At 42.9% G+C, this 22,588-nt stretch overlaps 1 protein-coding gene across 3 annotated transcripts; it reads right to left on the bottom strand.

Annotated features, from left to right (window-relative positions):
* Positions 1-1,897: 1,897 nt before the first annotated feature.
* Positions 1,898-22,478, bottom strand: LOC139558767 (histone-lysine N-methyltransferase EHMT2-like). 3 transcript variants are annotated; one of them, XM_071374187.1, is made up of 27 exons: positions 22,368-22,478; positions 21,689-21,755; positions 21,410-21,577; positions 21,019-21,251; positions 20,738-20,816; positions 20,333-20,415; positions 20,060-20,200; positions 18,870-18,941; positions 18,593-18,713; positions 18,373-18,477; positions 17,981-18,117; positions 17,248-17,391; positions 16,696-17,006; positions 16,205-16,429; positions 15,531-15,613; positions 15,281-15,387; positions 14,933-15,055; positions 14,402-14,563; positions 13,756-13,860; positions 13,349-13,503; positions 12,809-13,121; positions 12,614-12,691; positions 7,083-7,198; positions 3,806-3,892; positions 3,104-3,182; positions 2,759-2,934; positions 1,898-2,486 (listed from the first exon to the last, which is right to left on the bottom strand). In XM_071374187.1, exons 1-27 carry the CDS (start codon positions 22,467-22,469, stop codon positions 2,306-2,308), a joined length of 3,753 nt encoding a protein of 1,250 aa, XP_071230288.1. In that variant the 5' UTR covers positions 22,470-22,478; the 3' UTR covers positions 1,898-2,305. The 3 variants fall into 3 exon arrangements, with proteins under 3 accessions (XP_071230288.1, XP_071230290.1, XP_071230289.1); XM_071374189.1 differs by having other exon boundaries at positions 14,462-14,563; positions 22,368-22,477; XM_071374188.1 differs by having other exon boundaries at positions 20,333-20,412; positions 22,368-22,477.
* Between the last annotated feature and the right edge of the window lie 110 nt (positions 22,479-22,588).

Genomic DNA, 22,588 nt, shown 5'->3' with positions numbered 1-22,588 from the left:
TCAAAACATAAATGGAAAAAACTAAACCTGTACACAGTTCATATAATGAAATCAGTCAATTGAAATAAATTAATTAAGCCCTAATCTATGGATTTCACATGACTGGGAATACAGATATGCATCTGTTCGTCACGGATACCTTTTAAAAAAAAAAGTAGGGGCGTGGATCAGAAAACCAGTCAGTATTTGGTGTGACCACAATTTGCGTCATGCTGCGTGACACATCTCATTCGCATAGTTGATCTGGCTGTTGATTGTGGCCTGTGGAATGTTGTCCCACTCCTCTTCAATGGCTCTGTGAAGTTGCTGGATATTGGCAGGAACTGGAACACACTGTAGTACATGTCATTCCAGAGCATCCTAAACATGCTCAATAGGTGACATGTCTGGTGAATATGCAGGCCATGGAAGAACTGGGACATTTTCAGCTTCCAGGACTTGTGTACAAAAGATCCTTGCTACATGAATTATCATGCTGAAACATGAGGTGATGGTGGTGGATGAATGGCACAACAATGGACCTCAGGATCTCATCACGGTATATCTGTGCATTCAAATTGCCATTGATAAAATGCAATTGTGTTTGTTGTCCGTAGCTTATGTCTTCCCATACCACTGCCAGCAATGGGGCACTCTATTCACACTACTCGCCCACACGACACCATACACGCTGTCTATCATCTGCCCAGTACAGTTGAAACCGGGATTCATCCGTAAAGAGCACACTTCTCCAGCGGCCATCGAAGGTAAGCATTTGCCCAGTGAAGTCGGTTACACCGCCGAACTGCAGTCAGGTCAGACTCTGGTGAGTACGATGAGCACACAGATGAGCCTCCCTGAAACGGTTTCTGACAGTTTGTGCAGAAATGATTTGGTTGTGCAAACCCAGTTTCATCAGCTGTCCGGGTGAGTGGTCTCAGACGATCCCGCAGGTGAAGAAGCCGGATGTGGAGGTCCTGGGTTGGTGTGGTTACACATGGTCTGCGGTTGTGAGGCCGATTGAACGTACAGCCAAATTCTCTAAAATGACTTGAGGCGGCTTATGGTAGAGAAACTAACATTAAATTCTCAGGCAACAGCTCTGGTGGACATTCCTAGTCAGCATGCCAATTGCACACTCTTCAAAACTTGAGACATCTGTGGCATTGTGTTGTGACAAAACTGCACAGTTTAGTGGCCTTTTGTCCCCAGCACAAAGTGCACCTGTGTAATGATCATGCTGTTTAATCAGCTTCTTGATATCCCACACCTGTCAGGTGGATGGATTATCTTGGCAATGCTCACTAATAGGGATGTAAACATGTGAGAAAAATAAGCTTTTGTCATATGGAACATTTCTGGCATCTTTTATTTCAGCTCATGAAAAATGGGACCAAACACATGTGTTTAGAATTTGGTTCAGTGTATTTAGGATGTTTGAGGGAGTGACTTACTACACGTCACACTAAAAGCCCCTATTGCTTTGGAAAGGTTTCATTCTATCTCCCCATGATCTTCAGTGATTAACATGAACAAGCATGTCAGATGGACTTTGCTGTCAGTATTATTGTAGAAGTTATAAAAGCAAAGAGTTCATAATCCCTTTCTCATCATGAGCTGTAGAAGACTTTGCAATAACCATGAATTGGGGCAGAGGAAGGAAAGCGTGGTTGAGTTGACTCGCAGATAGTGGCACCTTTTCAACACGTCCCAAAAACATTGTCCAAGACCAGATTAAGGTGCTGTTCAGAGCAAAGGTTCAAACTAAAAAGATTAAGATACAGATGGAATGTTACATTATCTCAACTGCAAACTATGTAGAAATTTGAACAACCAATTCTCTGGATTGTCTCGGCTGCATGATATTCAGCGAGTTGTATGAAATGCAACACTGCTGAAACAAATGTAGATCCTTAGGTCGATTTGTAATCACATTTATTAAATGTCAGAACATAAAACAAAAAAGGGACTTTGTTTTTAAAAAAACAAAACAGACATATGCATAACTTCATTACTACACAAGTCAGCTGTTGGTAACTTCAGTTGCTTCACAGCAGTAGACTGACTATCATGGTAGAGTACTGTGAAATTGATTATTCAGTATGTATTTGGCACAGTAAGTGGTGAGCATAACTTGATCTCTCATGGCAATACTGTACTGTATGAAAGGGTCTTACACAGAAGACACCTTTTTTCCAGTCACTTATACCCCATACATCGAAGAAGTTAAGATTTGTCTACCACACTGAAACAATTAAATGCACAAATTCATACAAAATGAACAGTAACAGTGTAAGAAAATACACGCAACAGGCCCCAGGGAAGCCTAGGAGTTTCCTAACATGGCAAGCCCAGGGTCAGTCTCCGATTCTGGGCAGGCCTCCAGTCGAGCGAGCCTGCTCTGCTCTAAGGCAATGGCCTCCGCTGAGTGTTTGCATTTCTCTGATCCACACTGGCAGGTGAAGTATTTACTCTTTATGTCCCAGAAGCGGTCTCCATAATCAAACCTGTGTACACAGAAAGAACATTGATACAATTCTCAGCCTGGAATTACAGTGTATTTTAATATCATAATCCTAGTGGAATAAACAATATACTCTCAGGCCATTTTATTTCTGGTGCAAGAGAAGTGATACATGGAATAGATGCTACTGTTACTGAAAAAGTAGTGCCAAATCATGTTTAAACTTTCCTAAGGCAGTATCAAAGTCACTTCACTGGGCTTCCATTTTGTGTTTGGCGCTCAGATCCACAGTGTGTCTGCGGTGCAGCCTCTCACCCTAGCTCCTGTCCCGTGAGAATGTCTCTGGAACTGAAGAAAGCGATGCGGGGGAAGCGCAGGTCCTGGTGTAGCATGAATACACGCACAGGGATGATGTTAGGGTCGCACAGGTGGTTGATGAAGCGGCTGATGTTACCGTAGTAACGGGCATCGATGCAGTACACCTCCCCATCCTTTAGAGGGAAGGAGAGAGAGAGAGAGATGTATTAAGGTGCATAGGAATATCAGTGTAGTCTGTTTTTAAAAACGTCTGTGTCTAAATGACGGTAAGTCTACACCGGTTGTATTTGGCGCATGTGACAAATCAAATTTGATGTATTTTATCATTTACTGATGAGGTACCTTGTTGTCCAGGTCAAAGAGGTAGGAGTCATCTTCTCTTACATCTGCCTCTGCATCAGAGATCAGTTCTCCAACATATCTGTGTGGAGAGAAATGTTACTTACATTCATCAACAAGCCAATAAATTAATTGACAAACTGTCAAAACATTAAATTAGCCAATCATACCGTTGGAGCCAAATTCCCATTTTCTTTATTTGTGCTATATTTATTGTTTTGCTCCATTTAGAATAAAAAAAAAATATATATATAAGTAAACATATTGAATTAATGAGTATGGTTGATGAATATGTTTTTGGTTTTTCATGGGTATTTAAAAGCATTATGGAGCCTTTCCTGGGCACACCTTTTTTCCCTTTCATGTTCCCCTTCCCTTTACCTATTTAGGTTTTTGGCATTAGGAGTCAACTTTGCCTCAGGTATGGCAGTACCTTACAGTTTTTTTTACCACTACGCAAATACTTGGAACTAAGAAAGCTGTTATTAGTCCATACTTTGTGTTTACAATTTTAATCTGATCACTTTGACTATCGATGGAATATAGCCCATGAAATTATCTTCGTATGGAAAATAAAATGTATGCTTGTTTTTTTTACACTATCGGAGCATTCCTGTGGCCTCAAGGCAAGTTTGGAATTGGATTACGAATTGCCTTTATACACACTAATTTTCTTTTAAAATAACCAAACGCACACACACTTACTCGCAGATGAAGCTGCCTTGGGGAATGTCCTGTAGAGCCCGTACTCCCCATCCCATCTTCTCTGTCCGGTACAACTGGAGACGCACCCTAAGAGAGAGAGAACGTATACAAGTGATATTGTACCAGGACACAGACCAGAGAGTAAGATTAGTATTTTAGTCATTTAACAGATGCTCTTATCCAGAGTGACTTACAGTAGAGTGTGCATACATTTTTCGTAACCCCGTGGGAATCAAACCCACAACCCTAGCATTGCAAGCACCATGCTCTACCAACTGAACCACACGGGACAATTTAAGACGTTGAAAAGAACATAAAGACTGATGAGATAAATCAAAGTGTGTGTTTGAGTAAGAGATGAGGGTACAGTCATAGATACAGTGTCTTCAGTATTCATACCCCTGGACTTATTCCACATTTTGCGGTGCTACAGACTGAATTCAAAATTGATTAAATTGATTTCTCCCTCATCTACATACAACAGCCCATAATGACAGTGAAAATATGGTTTTAGAAATTCTAGCAAATTTATTGAAAATGAAATACAGAAATATCTAATTTATATACAGTACCAGTCAAAAGATTGCGCACCTACTCATTCAAGGGTTTCTCTTTATTTGTACCATTTTCTACATTGTAGAATAATAGTGAAGACACATAACACATGTTATCATGTAACCAAAAATGTTATTCAAATAAAAATATTTTATATTTGAGATTCTTCAAAGTAGCCCCCCTTTGCCTTGACAGCTTTGCACACACTTGGCATTCTCTCAACCAGCTTCATGAGGTAGTCACCTGGAATGCATTTCAATTAACAGGTGCCTTCTTAAAAGTACATTTGTGGAATTTCTTTCCTTAATGCATTTGGACAAATCAGTTGTGTTGTGACAAGGTAAGGGGAGGTATATAGACGATAGCCCAACTTGGTAAAAGACCAAGTCCATATTATGGCAAGAACAGCTCAAATAACCAAAGAGAAACGACAGCATCATTACTTTAAGACATGAAGGTCAGTCAATGCGGAACATTAAGAACTTTGAACATTTCTTCAAGTGCAGTCGCAAAAACCATCAAGCGCTTTGATTAAATTGGCTCTCATGAGGACCACCACAGGAAAGAAAGACCCAGAGTTACCTCTGCTCCAGAGGATAAGTTCATTAGTGTTAACTGCACCTCAGATTGCAGCCCAAATAAATGCTTCACAGAGTTCAAGTAACAGACATCTCAACAACTGTTCAGAGGAGACTGCATGAAATCAGGCCTTCATGGTCGAATTGCTGAAAAGAAACCACTACCAAAGGACACCAATAAGAAAGAGACTTGCTTGGGCCAAGACACACGAGCAATGGACATTAGACCGGTGGAAATCTGTCCTTTGGTTTGATGAGTCCAAATTAGATTTTTGGTTCCAGCCGCCGTGTCTTTGTGAGACGCAGAGTAGGTGAACGGATGATCTCCGCATGTGTTGTTCCTACCCTGAAGCATGGAGGAGGTGGTGTGATGGAATGGGGGTGCTTTGCCTGTGACACTGTAGGTGATTTATTTAGAGTACAAGGCACTTAACCAGCATGGCTAACACAGCATTCTGCCGCAATACGCCATCCCATCTGATTTGCGCTTAGTGGGACTATCATTTGTTTTTCAACAGGACAATGACCCCAACACACCTCCAGACTGTGTAATGGCTATTTGACCAAGAAGGAGAGTGATGGAGTACTGCATCAGATGACCAGGCAAAGGATGGCTACTTTGAAGAATCAAAAATCAAAAAGATTTTGATTTAACACTTTTTTTGGTTACTACATGCGTGTTAGTTCATAGTTTTGATGTCTTCTATTATTCTACAATGCAGAAAAAAGTAAAATCATTGAATGAGTAGGTGTATCCAAATTTGACTGGTACTGTAAGTATTCACTCCCCTTTTGCTATGACAATCCAAATTGAGATAGGTGCATACAATTTCCTTTGAGCGTCCTTGATCTCACTACTATTTGGAGTCCACCTGTGGCCAATTAAATTGTTTGGACGTGATTTAGAAAGAAACACATCTGTCTACATACGGTTCCACAGTTGACCGTGGATGTCAGAGCACAAACTAAGTTATAGAGTTTTGACAGTTTCCAAGAGCACAGTGGTCTCCATCATTGGAAAATTAAAAAAAATATGGAACAACCCAGCCTCTGCCTAGAACTGGCCGTCTGACCAAATTAAGCAACCGGGCAAGGATCTTGGTCAAGGAGGTGACCAAGAACCCAATGACCACTCTGACAAAACTACAGAGTTCCTTGGCTGAGATGGGAGAACCTGCCAGAAGGACAACGGTCTCTACAGCACTTCACCAATCTAGGCTTTATGGAAGAGTGGCCAGACGGAAGCCACTCTTGAGAAAACAGCCACATGATAGCACACCTGGAGTTTGCAAAAAGGCACGCGAAAGACTGAGATCATAAGGCAAAGAAGTCTGGTCTGATGAGACGAATGCAAAGCGTTTTGTCTGGAGAAAACCAGGCACAGCTCATCACCCGTCTAACACAATCCCTACCGTGAAGCACGGTGGTGGCAGCATTATGTTATGGGAATGCTTTTCAGCAGCAGGGACTGGGAGATTAGTAAGGATAGAGGGAATGAATGGAGCCAAATACAGGCAAATCCTTAATGAGAACCTGCTTCAGAGTGCAAACGACCGTAGACTAGGGTGAAGATTTACGTTCCAACAGGACAATGACCCCAAGCAACGCTGGAATGGCTTCAGAACAAGAATGTGAAAGTCCTTGAGTGGCCCAGCCAAAGCCCAGTCTTGAATCCCATTATATCTGTGGAAAGACTTGAATATTGGTCTTCACCACCACTCCCCATTTAACTTAACAGAGCTTGAGAAAATCTGCAAGGAACACTGGGAGAAAACCCCCAAATCCAGATGTGTAACGCTGATAGACATACCCAAGGCGACTCTCAAAGCTGTAATCGCAGCCAAATGTGCTTCTACAATGTATTGACTCAGGGGTAGTAATACTTATGTGAATGAGATTTCTGGATATAATTTGTAATACATTTGCAAAACTTTCTAAAAACATGTTTTCACCTTGTCATTATGGGTATTGTGTGTAGATGGGTGAGAATAAAAAAATAAAAAAAGGTTTTATCCACTTCGAATTCAGGCAATGTGAAAACAATGTGAAATAAGTCATGGGGTATGAATACTTTCGGGAAGGCACTGTATATACAATAGTGTTCTAGTTCAATATGTATAGTCGTGTAGTAACACAGCTCTTACTTGATCCCCGCCTGCACCACTCTGTTCTTGCAGGTGCGGTAGCAGGAGCATGCCAGGTTACACTCAAATATGAGAGGCGGTTCGATCTTATTGAACTCCTGGAGCAACCGGTGGTCCTGGTGAACACAGAAAACACATATAGTCCCCCACGAATAATGCTGCGCCCCCCTTGGGTCAGTCAGTGTACATTTGTAAATACCGGATCTCTTACGCCAGACGCAACATTCATCAAAACAGAACCATCACCCTCTCAGAAGCTTGTCTGGTGCGTAAAACCCGCGAATTCAGACAAACAAAAAGGTGTAATGGGTTCGTGCTCAAATGTCGCATAAAGCTTACTTCATTATTCATTTTTATTTTCTCTGCATCAAGGGTAGCGTACACAGACGTTTCGGCTTTACAGCCTTCTTCAGTGTGTAGGTACAATTATCTTAATTCAAAACAGCATTTGTAAAGAACAACCAATGAGCAGCAGGTGCTTTAAATCAGGGTTGCCACTCATCTGCCAATCAGAGAAGTGGCTTTCTACCGGTATACAAATTAGTAAAAGAAATACAGATTTATTAGGGTATAGGAGCGGGCACGAATCAACCGGACAACTCACGAATCAACCGCGCCAGGTGTCCGCGCCCCCTGAATACATCATATCAATTCATGAGACAGCCCACCACAAAGGACATCAGGCACAGCCGTTAATAAATGTGGGGCCAACTCATAAACGATACGCAAAATCTGATATACAAGAACACTGTCCATAACAGTTTAAATGTAGCTTATAAAGGTGAAATCTAATTCTTCGTTTAAACCGTGTGGAGATACAGAATTTTATTTATACACTACTCAAAAAAATAAAGGGAACACTAAAATAACACATCCTAGATCTGAATGAATGAAATATTCTTATTAAATACTTTTTTCTTTACATAGTTGAATGTGCTGACAACAAAATCACACAAAAATGATCAATGGAAATCAAATTTATCAACCCATGGAGTTCTGGATTTGGAGTCACACTCAAAATTAAAGTGGAAAACCACACTACAGGCTGATCCAACTTTGATGAGGCTCAGTAGTGTGTGTGGCCTCCACGTGCCTGCATGACCTCCCTACAACGCCTGGGCATGCTCCTGATGACGTGGCGGATGGTCTCCTGAGGGATCTCCTCCCAGACCTGGACTAAAGCATCCGCCAACTCCTGGACAGTCTGTGGTGCAACAGACTGTTGGTGGATGGAGCGAGACATGATGTCCCAGATGTGCTCAATTGGATTCAGGTCTGGCGAACGGGCGGGCCAGTCCATAGCATCAATGCCTTCCTCTTGCAGGAACTGCTGACACACTCCAGCCACATGAGGTCTAGCATTGTCTTGCATTAGGAGGAACCCAGGGCCAACCGCACCAGCATATGGTCTCACAAGGGGTCTGAGGATCTCATCTCGGTACCTAATGGCAGTCAGGCTACCTCTGGCGAGCCCATGGAGGGCTGTGCGGCCCCCCAAAGAAATGCCACCCCACACCATGACTGACCCACCGCCAAACCGGTCATGCTGGAGGATGTTGCAGGCAGCAGAACGTTCTCCACGGCGTCTCCAGACTGCCACGTCTGTCACATGTGCTCAGTGTGAACCTGCTTTCATCTGTGAAGAGCACAGGGCGCCAGTGGCGAATTTGCCAATCTTGGTGTTCTCTGGCAAAGGCCAAACGTCCTGCACGGTGTTGGGCTGTAAGCACAACCCCCACCTGTGGACGTCGGGCCCTCATACCACCCTCATGGAGTCTGTTTCTGACCGTTTGAGCAGACACATGCACATTTGTGGCCTGCTGGAGGTCATTTTGCAGGGCTCTGGCAGTGATCCTCCTTGCACAAAGGCGGAGATAGCGGTCCTGCTGCTGGGTTGTTGCCCTCCTACAGCCTCCTCCACGTCTCCTGATGTACTGGCCTGTCTCCTGGTAGCGCTTCCATGCTCTGGACACTACGCTGACAGACACAGCAAACCTTCTTGCCACAGCTCGCATTGATGTGCCATCCTGGATGAGCTGCACTACCTGAGCCACTTGTGTGGGTTGTAGACTCCGTCTCATGCTACCACTAGAGTGAAAGCACCGCCAGCATTCAAAAGTGACCAAAACATCAGCCAGGAAGCATAGGAACTGAGAAGTGGTCTGTGGTCACCACCTGCAGAACCACTCCTTTATTGTGGGTGTCTTGCTAATTGCCTATAATTTCCACCTGTTGTCTATTCCATTTGCACAACAGCATGTGAAATTTATTGTCAATCAGTGTTGCTTCCTAAGTGGACAGTTTGATTTCACAGAAGTGTGATTGACTTGGAGTTACATTGTGTTGTTTAAGTGTTCCCTTTATTTTTTTGAGCAGTGTATATATCCACATGGCTTCTCTTTGGAGTAATATGTTTTCATAAATCACCTCTACATGGTGGACAAACTTTTTCGATCACGACGCAACGCAATTAAGTATCTCGCAAATGGCGAGGTGATATCTAGACGTCTAATAGTGGATTTATGTTCTCCAAGGTGTACTTTCAAGGCACGGGAAGTTTTTCCAAAATAAATCTTATTGCAAGAACACTAACATATAAATAACTCCTTTAGTAGTGCAAGCTATACATGACTTTGTTTCCTTATGGTGCTACAAGAGGGACATGATCTAATGGGAAGCATCCTTTATAGGAAGGCCTCTTTTCTCTCTGACCACATCTGATTTAACCAATGTTTGATAGATTTCTTGATCGTTTGTAGGTGAATAAAGGTGGATTCTGGAAGTACGAAATAAAGAGGAGTCTGATGATACTATGCCAATGTTTATTGACAATAGACTTGATGCCATTACGGCTATCATTGAAAGTAAGTATATAGTTTACAGAAAACTTTATTCCATTTTGATGGGATTTATTAAGTAACTAGATTCTGTTCAAGCTTTTAATTTTTTTTATTTTATTTTGCTTTATCAAGCCGGGTAACCTCTCAAGTGAAAACACGAAAGGAGAATTTAATTGTGTATCATATTCTTCCTCTGTCACAGATGCAACGCAGTCTATGAAGTTGGCTTACTGGTAAACCTCTTCTTAGGGGGAAGAGGCTGTAAACCCGAAACATCTGTGTACGTTATCCCGGATGCAGTGAAAATCTTTTATTTTATCGAATACAGTACCAGTCAAAAGTTTGGACACTTACTCATTCAAGGGTTTTTCTTTATTTTTACTATGAAATAGCGCATATGGAATCATGTAGAAACCAGTGTTAAATAAAATTATTTTTTTATTTGAGATTCTTTCAACTAGCCTGCCTTGAACACAGCTTTGCACACCCTTGGCATTCTCTCAATCAGCTTCCAACAGTCTTGAAGGAGTTCCCACATATGCTGAGCACTTGTTTGCTGCTTTTCCGTCAATCCACGGTCCAACTCATGCCAAACCATCTTAATTGGGTTGAGGTCAGGAGATTGTGTAGACCAGGTCATCTGATGCATGACTCTATCACTCTCCTTCTTGGTCAAATTGCCCTTACACAGCCTGGAGGTGTGTTGGGTCATTGTCCTGTTGAAAAACTAACGATAGTCCTACTAAGCGCAAACCAGATGGGATGGCGTATTGCGGCAGAATGCTGTGTTAGCCATGCTGGTTGTGTGTGCCTTGAATTCTAAATAAATCACTGACAGTGTCACCAGCAAAGCAACCCCACCATCACACCTCCTCCTCCATGCTTCAGTGTGGGAATCACACATGCGGAGATCATCCGTTCACCTACTCTACGTCTTACAAAGACACGGTGGTTGGAATCAAAAATCTAAAATTTGGACTCATCAGACCAAAGGACAGATTTCCAGCGGTCTAATGTCAATTGCTCCTGTTTCTTGGCCCAAGCAACTATCTTCTTATTGGTGTCCCTTAGTAGTAGTTTCTTTCATTAATTGGAACATGAATGCCAGATTCACGCAGTCTCCACTGAACAGTTGATGTTGAGATGTGTCTGTTATTTGAACTCTGAAGAATTTATTTGGGATGCAATTTGAGGCTGGTAACTCTAAATGAACTTATCCCCGGCAGCAGAGGTAACCTTGGTCTTCCTTTCCTGTGGCGGTCCTCAAGAGTTTCATCATGACTCTTGATGGTTTTTTGCGTAGGCACTTTAAGAAACTTTCAAAGATCTTGACTGACCTTCATGTCTTAAAGTAATGGACTATCATTTCTCTTTGCTTATTTGAGCTATTCTTGTCATAATATGGACTTGGTCTTTTACCAAATAGGGCTATTTTCTGTGTATCACCCCTACCCTGTCACAACACAACTTATTTGCTCAAACGCATTAAGGAAAGAAATTCCACAATTAGCTTAACACAGTCACACCTGTTAATTGAAAAGCATTCCAGGTGACTACCTCATGAAGCTGGTTGAGAGAATGCCAAGTGTGTGCAAAGCTGTCATCAAGGCAAAGGGTGGCTACCTCAAAGAACCTCAAATATATTTAGATTTGTTTAAGTTTTTGGGTTACTACATGATTCCATAGTTTAAGTCTACACTATTATTCTACAATGTAGAAAATAGTAAAAATAAAGAAAAACCTTGGAATGAGTAGGTGTGTCCAAACTTGACTGGTACTGTAATTAAGTAAGCTTTATGCGACATCTTTTCAGACGTATCATCCACCCAAGTTGTCAAAATTGGGCCAGTGAAGTCTGAGGTATCACGTGGGTTAGCTAGACTCATATCCCTGAGCATGCGTGCCAAATTTCAGCACTCTGATTAAAAAAGATCAAGAGAAACAAACATGTGCCTGTTGTAACACCCCCGTGTGGATGATATGAATGTCCTTGCATATATTGACTCTTGACAGTGTTTACATCATGTGTACCAAATTGTTACAATATGAATATCCTTGACTGATTTATATGCATTTGTGTGCCAGATCACACCCACGTGAATGTTTATTGGTCAATAGCGGCCATGTTGTTTTAGGTACTTGTCTGGAAAATATTGCTTTGTCCATAGATGCCATATATCAAGTTTTGTGCAGATCAGTCAGGGGTGAGGGCGTGACCCTTTCCATGTTAGCATTTTCAATGTATTGTTATTGCGCCACCATCTGGCCAGTCAGTGTAATTTTGTAAATTCTGGATCTCTATGGCAAGACACATCATTCACCCAAGTTGTCAAAATAGGGCCAATGCTGTCTGAGATATCGTGTGTGACTAACGTACAAACAGATGGACGGAGACAAATCCACAGTCCCCTCCCAAATTTCATCATGGGTGACAAAAAAGGGACAGACACAGTTTGTTACACTTTATTTGGAAAGTCCATCACAAATAATCTATGTTCAACAAACTATCCACAGTTCAATAAGACGATATGTACAATTTGAAGAAGCACGCTCTGAAAACCTAGGATTTTTCCAAGGTTCCAGATTTTGTTTCCTTATTCAAATATAAAACTACAACATTTACAGCTAGAACGGCTGAATACTTTAAAATCCAAATAAAGTGGGATGTAAAATAAATAATGTGTCACTAACCTTGTCGTACCAGCAGCGGATACTGAGCTGTCCACACAGACAGTTGCTGGAGGAGCAGTCATCTGTGCAGCTGCAGTGCTGAGGGACAGATACAGACACAGGTTTGTAGAAAGGGAAAACGCATGCCTGATCAATGACAATAAGTATCATAGTATGGATCATCTAAAAGTCTGCGGTGTTACCATATGGATGTACCTGTAAGTGCGTGATGTTGCGGTCGATGTTCATGGCTGAAGTCTCACAGTTCTCGGAGACGTACTTGTAGTCTGAGGGACATCCCTCATCATCCACTGCGTTCACACAGGGGATAGGCACGTTCTCATACCCCTGGGCTACGTCACTGCTGATGATCTTCTCTGTACGAAGCATGCGATTGGCTATCCCTCTCCGCAGCTTCCGGTTTATCTGGAGTGACACCCAGACGGGCGAATCGGAACGCGCCAGAGAAAGAGGCGTGTCCCCTTCCCTGTTCATGATGTCAATGTCTGCCCCCCTAGAGAGGAAAAGCCTATAGAGAGAGAGAAGGAGATAAGCAATCAAAACAAAGAAAGGTGCTAAAGTTGCCCTAAACACAGATCTAGGATCAGATTAGGGTATGGGGAGGCTAATCTCAGGGGGGTGTAAAATGCTCAACTAGCTTCAGATTGGAATGGAAGGAATTTGTCTGTAGATACTAAACTGATAGACTATAGGAGTGACCGATGGATGCGATTGACAGGCCATAGGGCTACTCACGTGACACACTCGAGGAAGCCCTCCCTGGAAGCAATGTGTAGGGGAGTGTCCCCGTGCATGTTGACAGAGGACAGCTGGCAGCCAGCATTCAGCACCATCTCTGCTATCTCCACACAGCCTGCGAAGGATGCCCAGTGGAGACACACATTCATCTCCTAATTGAGAGAGGAGAGATTCTTATCATCCCAGAGAGACTTCAATCACAAATTAATGGATATAAAAAAAAGACATTATTAGAAGAATTGGAGTCATAACCAAAATGTCCCACACCTTCATTAAATCAAGTATCAAGAAGCAAATGCTGTCGTTTCAAGGATTTGTGCCTATAAATCCTACATACCTTCCTTCAAAATCATGTTTGGCCATTGTATGCCAATATGTTGTTATAGCAGGACAGAAAGACTAACCTTGTCCTTGAGGGTGACGTCAGCCCCCCTGTTAAGCAGTGCTCTGATGACGTTGATGTGCTTATGCTCTGCAGCCCAGATGATAGAAGTCCAGCCTCCACTATCCTGAAAGGGGGATACAGCACATTGACAGAGGGTTAGGGGACTGGACTATACAATAGTACTCAAGCCAATACAGCCAAACACAAGTGCTATGGTTCAGTACGTTACATGGAGCTGGTACATAGATTAAACATACAGGTTTGGTCTGCTGGTAATAGTTAACTCAGTCTATTGACTAATTAAGAACTACAGGTACCCAACACTACCAAGTGACACATGATACAGCATCTGTTATTGAGTACATTGAATGATTACTATACCTACAAAAGGAAGAAGTTAGTGCTACGCAAAGTAAAGGAGTACTACACTGCAGAGACAAACACAACATACAGTTTGAAATTAGATAAACTCTGGTTGGCATATGTAAAAAAATAAAAATAAAATAAAATAAAAAATTGTGAAATATATTTTAAGTTACAGCTTCATATCAAATAAAGATAATCATATTATCAACTGTGCATGAAGTCTGAATCTCAGAACACAGACAATGTGGTCAATGAACATGACAAAGAGTGACACAGACTGATAAAACACACACACTGACTTGTTGGTTGTTGCCACCCTGTCTAGAGCCCAAGAGTGTTCCTCTCTCGCTCTTCCCCACCTGTGCGTTGATGTCCACCTGTCCTGTCTCCAACAAAAGGGTGACAATGTCCAGACTTCCCAGTTTGGCTGCATGGTGGAGACCAGTGTAGCCATCTTCCTCCTGGAGAGCAGAGGAAGGGGAGAAGAGAGGAAAAACAGAGGAAAAGAGTGAGGAAAGGGAGATGGAAAGAGAATGGAAAAAAACAATAGTTTGGGGGAAGGAAGACAATAGGAGAGGTGGACAAAGAAATTCTCATGTTAATATTGGTCAGAAGTGGATAACTTGATCACAATCAAGATTGTATTAACATACCGCCTACAGGTCCTAGCTACAGTTAGTCTAGAATAGATTCTCCTGTTGACTTCTGAGGTGACTCAAGGTGATTATCAAGTTCTTTCAGGTTTAAATCCTTTACGGCTCATGTTATTAGAGCCACTACTAATGTTAGCGAGTCGGCTTTGGTATGGGGGCTGTTTACCAGACACTCACAGTGTGATAGACGCAGGCTCCGTTCTGGACCAGGTACCTGGTCACCTCCACATGGTTATTGATGATGGCCTCCAGGAGAGGGGTCCTCATGGATTTGTCTTGGACGTCAAGTTTCGCGCCTGCCTGTAAATAGACGAGACATTTATTTGAGCACTCTGGTGAATAAGAACTGTATGAGAGACACTCTGATCCATATTTGGGTGAAAAAATGTAAAGGAGTCACTTTTATCACCATAATGATAAAGAGCAGGGTCGTATTCATTTGGGCACACCGTAGTAGAACGTTTGCAACAGAAAACTGCCTAATGAATTTCACGCAGTTGTAATTGAAGTGAAAAGATTGTGCACCTGCACCAGCATGTAGCAGACCTCCAGCAGGCCTCTCTGGGCTGCAACGTGGAGAGCACAGCGTCTGTTCTGGGATTCAGCCTGGTAGGCTGGGTCTATGCCCTCCACTGAACCAAACATAGAGAGGACGTTGAGTGGAGGGGTTATTAGCAGCAGTAGGAGTCAATGTCATCTCATTCATTCACTTGCATACGACCCTGTATCACCGCCTGGTACGGCAACTGCCGAACAGATTCCTTATGACACTTACTGAGCATGAGCAGAACTCGCTGCACCTCGCCCTGCTTGGCGGCTGGATAGAGCTGGCGGGGGTGGAACCTCAGCTTCTTCCTCCTGACCAATCACAACCAATAAATCACCAAGTGAGAACAGCTCCTATGTTATGGCTGTCAGGACTCTGTAAAATGCATCTCTCCCACACCTATTCCCTGGACTAATAACTGATCCAACACCATTAAATACATTTCCCCAATTCAGTCAGTTCAGAAAAATGTTTATTTCAACAAAGGAAGAAAAGATGGATGTATTTTCAAAGCATCTAAACAGGGCTCAAGTGTAGCTGTAAACAATTCCCATCAATCATTGATTTGCAATTAAAAAATGTTATTCTAAAAGACAGACATTTACATTTTAGTCATTTAGCAGACGCTCTTATCCAGAGCGACTTACAGTAGAGTGCATACATTTTATTACATTTTTACATACTGAGACAAGGATATCCCTACCGGCCAAGCCCTCCCTAACCCGGACGACGCTATGCCAATTGTGCGTCGCCCCACGGATCTCCCGGTTGCGGCCGGCTGCGACAGAGCCTGGGCGCGAACCCAGAGACTCTGGTGGCGCAGCTAGCACTGCGATGCAGTTCCCTAGACCACTGCGCCACCCGACAGACAACTATTAGTCTATTTCATTATTTTGTCTCACCTCTCAGTGTCCTGGGTGAGAATAGCCTTCTGCAGCGCTGCCCTACTGGGTCCGGGGGGAAGTGCACTGGGACAGATTGGCTTCCCATTGGGCAGACAGAGGGAGGGTCCCACACTGTCCACTCCCCCCTCCCCTGGGGGAGCTGCGTTGACAGGCCCTGCTGCCACAGCGGCTTGGGGGGGCTGCTGCTCCGGGTCCTTCTTTACCACCCCACGCATCCTCGCACTGACGGATAGAGAGGAGAAAGAGTGAGTAAAAAAAAAGGCTGGGACAATTAGGGTAGTGCGAATATCCATAATTTCCACATGAATAGTTATCAAATAATACAGAATCACAGACAAACTCAAATCAACCAATTATCCACAAATATGCAACAAGCGGAACAAAAGCACCCAATGATTGGAGTGCAGTGTAGGGGAAAAAATCATAATGCATTCTACACTTAGTCATATCACACATCTTCATTTCCCTCTTTCTGCCTCAATCCTCACCTGATAGGGCCTTCTGGCCTCTTCCCGTTCTTCAGCGCCCCCGTGGAGGCCGCCAGGGAGAGGGCCGAGGGAATGGAGGGTGGGAGGGACGGTGTGGTGGTGGAGGAGGCTGAGGTGGTGACCACAGTGACCGCAGATGCTGAGGGGGGGATGGTGACCTCTTGGGCCTCCGAGGCATCCTCGCCACAGTGGGGGCAGAAGAGCATGCCCGTGCCCATGCCCCTGCCCCTCCCAGCCCCCAGCACTGTCACACAGCCCCGGTGGAAGCGGTGGGCGATGCGCTGGTCCGGACAGCACTCTAGGAAGGTGCCCTGGGAGATCAGATAGGGAGGGGTGTGTGGGTTAAGGCCAGGTCAAACATATACTGTACATACAAACTTATAATGCATCTCAAGTGTCTACAGTGCCCTCTCTCTTTCTCCTCTCCATCTTTACAGATCTGAAAACACAAGCTAAGTCTGAAAAGAATATGGAGGATGTCTACTTGGAATTTGCTTTCACCTAACCAGTTCAGACATCATGCGTGATTGTGGGGGTGGCACAAAACCTTACCGCGATACAGAAGTATCCACATCCAGGGCAGCAGTGATGTTTGACCATATGTGACCGATGGCTCTCGCACAGCACCATGAGGGAAACCCGACTGGACGGGCGCATGGTCTCCCCCTTCAGAATGATATTGGTACAGCCCACCAGCTGCGAAAGACAGAGGGAGAGGGAAAAATAGAAAGGGAAAGTAAGTAGTGAAGAGTCATATGTTGATTCTAAATGCGATGAATCGCCTATATTCATTTAGCAGCGACTCCTAAAAATATGATGTAAAAAATATAATGACGATAATGGAGCTATATATTTTTTTATAAGATCATCTTTGAGAATTTACAACCACCAGAATAAAAACTAAACCAACAGGGAGAATCTGAAATTCCAAAAAAGTAACGGCATGGGGCCCCCATAGATTTAAGTGGGGGGGAAAAAATCATGTTTGAGTCACTTAGATAGCATAAGAACACGGCATAAGCCATGGTTAAATGTGCAGGAAATTTGCCTAAAAATCCGCAAATTCTCTTCACCCCATGGCAAAATTGCAGGATATTTGTTTTAAACTGTAATATTTTTGTCTGTGCGGCCAAGAGCGCGGCCTCTAAAACGTTCAGTCAGAGACTGCACCATTGGCCACACTCAATACCAAGCTCCCCCCACACTAACTTTGCCACCGCTGCTGAAAAAAATCCTAGGTGAAACACACTTCACGTAGGCTACATGTGCACAGCCACACACACACCTCTCCATTGACGCTCTCTGTGGCCATGCAGAGTCTGTTGGGCCGTCTGCTGGCGCCGTCTACGCGTGGTGCTTCCATCCTGCAGCTGCACAGAGGCAGCTCCTCCAGACGCTCTGTCTCCCCACCATCACTGCCTTCTACACAGACATGCAGATAAGACATTCCATCATCGGTGTTATATGGTACTATTCACTGTAGCAGATAATCAGTGCTATTCACTGAGAACCATATCGTGGCTTTAGTTATGTTCGCAAATCATGTGGCTCACAAGACATCAATGGGAGATTTGTGTCAAAGTTACAGGAAGCATACGTCAAGCTAGGATTTGACCCGGAGAGTCCATGGATAAAGACATGCAGATTGTGTATTGTGTGTGAACACCATCTACCCACCGTGGTGAGGTGAGAGTGTTAGGCTGTCTGCAGCCGCGATGTCCAGGGAGCCCAAGGCAACCTCTGTGTACTCGCGGGACCCACCTAGAGCAGATGCTGCAGACACTGCTGGGAGTTACAACAGAAAATAATAATTGACCAGCAATAGGGCACTGTGGTGATGATAGTGCCGGTGATAAGACTATTTATACAAACTAATGAAGATCTCCCTGTCACTCGCCTCTTCCTGCCTCTACTCCTTCGACTCTCTCTCTCCCTTTTCCCCGCCCTGGGCGAGTCCATGGCGAATCGCTGCTCACTTTGTTACTCTGGCCCTGCCTCTGTGGGTCCGACTCAGAGCTCTGTGGGCAAAGAGGGTTTGGTTGACCTGAAGAGAAACATTGCTTTGCCCAAATAGACATTATGTTCCAGCAAGGGAATCTAATGCAACACATGTTGCCTAAAACTACCCGGTAAATGATTGTAACTACCAACACAGGAAGGGTTCAACTACTCACATGATCTGTCATGTTACCAGACTCCTCTGCCTCTCTTTCATGTAGCCTTTCCTCTATTCTACCATCTTCAGACTGCAAAAGGAAAAATGGAAGGTATACATATGGAAAGAAAGCAGCAACAGTGTCCGTGTAACTATTTAAAATCGTGGCTATTCAGCATTAACTCTAACTGGTACGCCAAGCAAAAAATACCTGAAAAATATATTTTCTGCAAAATGTGTATTTAGCCTCAGCATAGGCCAATAAATGCCTAACTAACTTTGCCTAACTTAAAAACTTTGATAGGTAACGCATAACAAACTTCTCAACCAGCCGGTTGAGTTGCCCAATTAGAGTAAACAAATTTTGTATAGGAATTTGCATATACTTTTAAAATAATCTAAAAAATATGATACATGAATTTACATTATGTCTACTTCATTTACTTTTAATGGACGATAGGCCCAGTTAAAACGGGGACTGATATCAAATATTAATACATATCATACATGTGTCAAAATATCATCATTAGAATGAATGTAAATTAATAAGAGCGTCTGCTAAATGACTTAAATGTAAATGTAAATGTTAATGCATTTACAGTTCAAATGCTTTGAATATCAGTAAAATTACATGTACTGAATGATATTGTGAAACATACTGACGATAAGAGGCAGACCGTGATTAATGATACGGATTTGAAATCATTTGTGTATTTGCACAGACAAAAAAATTCATCCATTGTCCATTTGACTTCATAGCATTCCTTTAATAGGCAACTCAACCACCTGGTAGAGCATATTTTTCAAGAGTTCCTAAAATTGTAAAACTAAGTTTTAAAATGATTTGAATTACTTTTGTTTTAGATGTCAACAACATTTTCCAATGTTGTAATTTTCCATTTTATATACAACTAGTACAGAAAAGTGTGATAAATAAGGTTCAGTTTTGCTCATGTTCACTTCCTGGTTTTCAACCATCTTTGAATGCGTGTTTAAACAAATATGGGATTCTGATAAAGAAAACTACATGACCATTTTACTAAATGGCATTGATCAAGATGATAAAATATGCCAAACTAAATTCATGTTTAATTTCATTTAAAATTGGTTGAGCTGCCTGTTAAAGGGTATATACAAATGGGTTGTGGCCACAATAATCATATTTATTCTGTGGTGAGCATGTCAGTTACATTGATATTAGCCTCTGACCTTGCTGTCGGAATAGGCTGCGTCCGTGTCGTCTCTTGCATAGGGGTTATAGAGAAGAAACTCGTCCTCGTCTGCATCCTCCTCCAAGTCCTCCAGCCAACTGTCACGCCGTCTCGCAGCCTCGCGGAGTACACGATCTTCCTGAAATTCAAGCAAGAAAAACTAAACGTTAGGTCAGGGTCACTCCTTAATAACTCAACATGAGACCCATTATAAGCAACTATTATCTCAAAGCAATAACAAAGCACTGACACACCCCTTCCCCGTCCCTACCTTCTGCTCTGTGCCTGTAGCGCTCTCTGCCTTCTCAGGTGTACCGTCAAAACCTTGGCCCAACCTTCTCCTTTTTGCTGCTGCTGAGTAAGAGACACACATTTAATGTGACATAATTCAAACAGTAAGTAATCTTACACAAACATTAAAGGAAAGATTCACCCATTTTGAATTTTATATTGTGTGTGTGCATCTCTGAGCGACGTTCTATCGATTACCGGAGGGGAAAAAAGTGGTGTACCGGCTATATTTCAGCCTGCTTGAATGGAGAATGGCTCAGAGACATGAAATGACCCTGGGAAACGATAGAACATCGCTCAGAGACGCATAAATAATATAGAACATTCAAAATGGGTGAATCTTTCCTTTAACTCAGTCTAAATGTATGCAATATTTCACGCTGACCAGTATCACTGTCTGTCGTGAAGCTGGTCGTGGGGTCTGTGGGGTTGACTGGCACGATTGGAGACTCAATGCACCTCACCTGAAAGGCAAAAACTCTATGGATCAGATGGTCAGGAAGTGGTTTAATGTGACAGGAATAGAAACCTTGAGTGGTAAAATACTCTTCTTGTCAACATACTAACTCAAACATAAGATATGCCCTTTTTGATTGATATCACAATATAAAATGGCTATTCTAAAGAATATAGTGCTACTACCAGCCATCGTCTTAGGAGACTCACCTGTGTTGGGGGAGGTCTGTTCATGGTCTTGCGAGCACGGTGTATCTTTGCTGTCTGGGGAGACGAGGATGAGGGATGGGGAGAGGAGGATGAGGGATGGGGAGAGGAGGATGAGGGATGGGGCGGGAGAACTTTACTTCCAGGACCAAAAACACTCATCTTTGCTCTGCCAGGTGGAGAGGAAGTGGAAGTGAGTGAAGAGGATGTGGATGGAAGGGTCTTCGCTGCATGTCCTGTGAGTGAGGAATAAACGAAGGAATCATAGGTTAAACCAGATTATGAAAACTAAGGAAGAGAGAGAGAAAAGAGAGAACTGACAATAAGATATAAACATGAAATTAATGTTATTTCAGTCTTGTAACCATGGACACTAGATAGATCAATCTTATACCTGCAAGGTTTCTGCTGGACACAGAAGAGGATGTTGTTGATAGTCGTTCGCTCTCCTCCCCGTTTTTCGAACCATCCCCCTGAATCTCCTGGAACAGCGACTGTGACAGCATTCCACCCATCGGCTCGGTCTCCTTCGTAACCACTGCCGTGGCAGTACTTGCATCGCCTAGGAAACATTCAAAGCCTCTGCATCAACATGCACAGCACAACCCAATTGGGTTGTAATAAAAAGGTGTATATATTTGAAAATCTACAGTAGACAAATTTACATCCATACCTTCATCTGACTGGCTTGAGAGTCTCACTTTAGGTACAGTTTCCAATGCATCATTCTCAGAAAACTCCTAACATTGGGGAAATACATGAGCAGCACATGAAGAAAGACTCATTGGAATTCATTTTTTTGTGCAAAAGCTGCAGATCACATCACAAATAATATACTGAATAAATGAATGAATACAACCGTAACAAGAGAGATTTTAACATCCATAATAGCTGGAAGTGTTATGTCCAGAGGTAATGTTGAAATTGTAGTGAGTGACACTGAAATGCACGCACGCATTGAAATGGAACTTTTCCTATTGTAACGTTATGCACGAGCCAACTAGATACCTACTGAAGTTGAAACATTTCAGGACCATTGAAAATGTTGGACACTCAATCTCCACAAAATGTACTGCAAAATGTAGGAATATTTGCTATAAATGTTTAATTGTGAACCTTTTTCTAAATCTTCCAGAGCCCTTTTCTACCGGTGTCTGGCAAGCTAGTTAGCTACGTTAATTGTTTACGGGGGCTGGCTTCATGCTAGCAGAATGCCAGAAACAAGACTATGCAAGCAAAACAACTCGCATTTCGTGTATGGATATTCGGTGTATTGAATAACTGACTAATTTGCAATCAACATAGCCGTTGTAAATTAGCTAGCTAGGAAAATAAAGCGAACATTTCTTTACCTTGGTCATTTTCTCATCTGCCGACATGTTTCCAATGAAATTAGACGTATTTGACGTGGTGCGTGTAAACGTGCATTCTCCGCCCCTTTCTTCGTTGGCCATTCTCTCGTGTCCGGGTTGGGACATCCGGTTGTGTGCAATTCTATATCCGGTCTAAGAAGTATGGGCTTTTCGCAAACCAAAAATGTAGCGTAAGTCTTTTCGAATTCGAGAGAAAAAAC

Source organism: Salvelinus alpinus, chromosome 29 (assembly GCF_045679555.1).
Source record: "Salvelinus alpinus chromosome 29, SLU_Salpinus.1, whole genome shotgun sequence".
Classification (NCBI taxonomy): Eukaryota; Metazoa; Chordata; class Actinopteri; order Salmoniformes; family Salmonidae; genus Salvelinus; species Salvelinus alpinus.
Note: the sequence above shows the minus strand (reverse complement) of the source record. Positions and strands in the feature narration are given on the sequence as shown.

Bases quoted from the DNA above. Each gene is read 5' to 3' on its own strand.
- LOC139558767 (XM_071374187.1), bottom strand. From the start codon at position 22,469: ATGGCCAACGAAGAAAGGGGCGGAGAATGCACGTTTACACGCACCACG. The intron at 20,817-21,018 runs GTGAGTCTCCTA...TTTGCCTTTCAG, and splicing joins ACAGACCTCCCCCAACACAG to GTGAGGTGCATTGAGTCTCC. The intron at 15,056-15,280 runs GTGCACAATCTT...GTCTATTTACAG, and splicing joins TCTGCTACATGCTGGTGCAG to GCAGGCGCGAAACTTGACGT.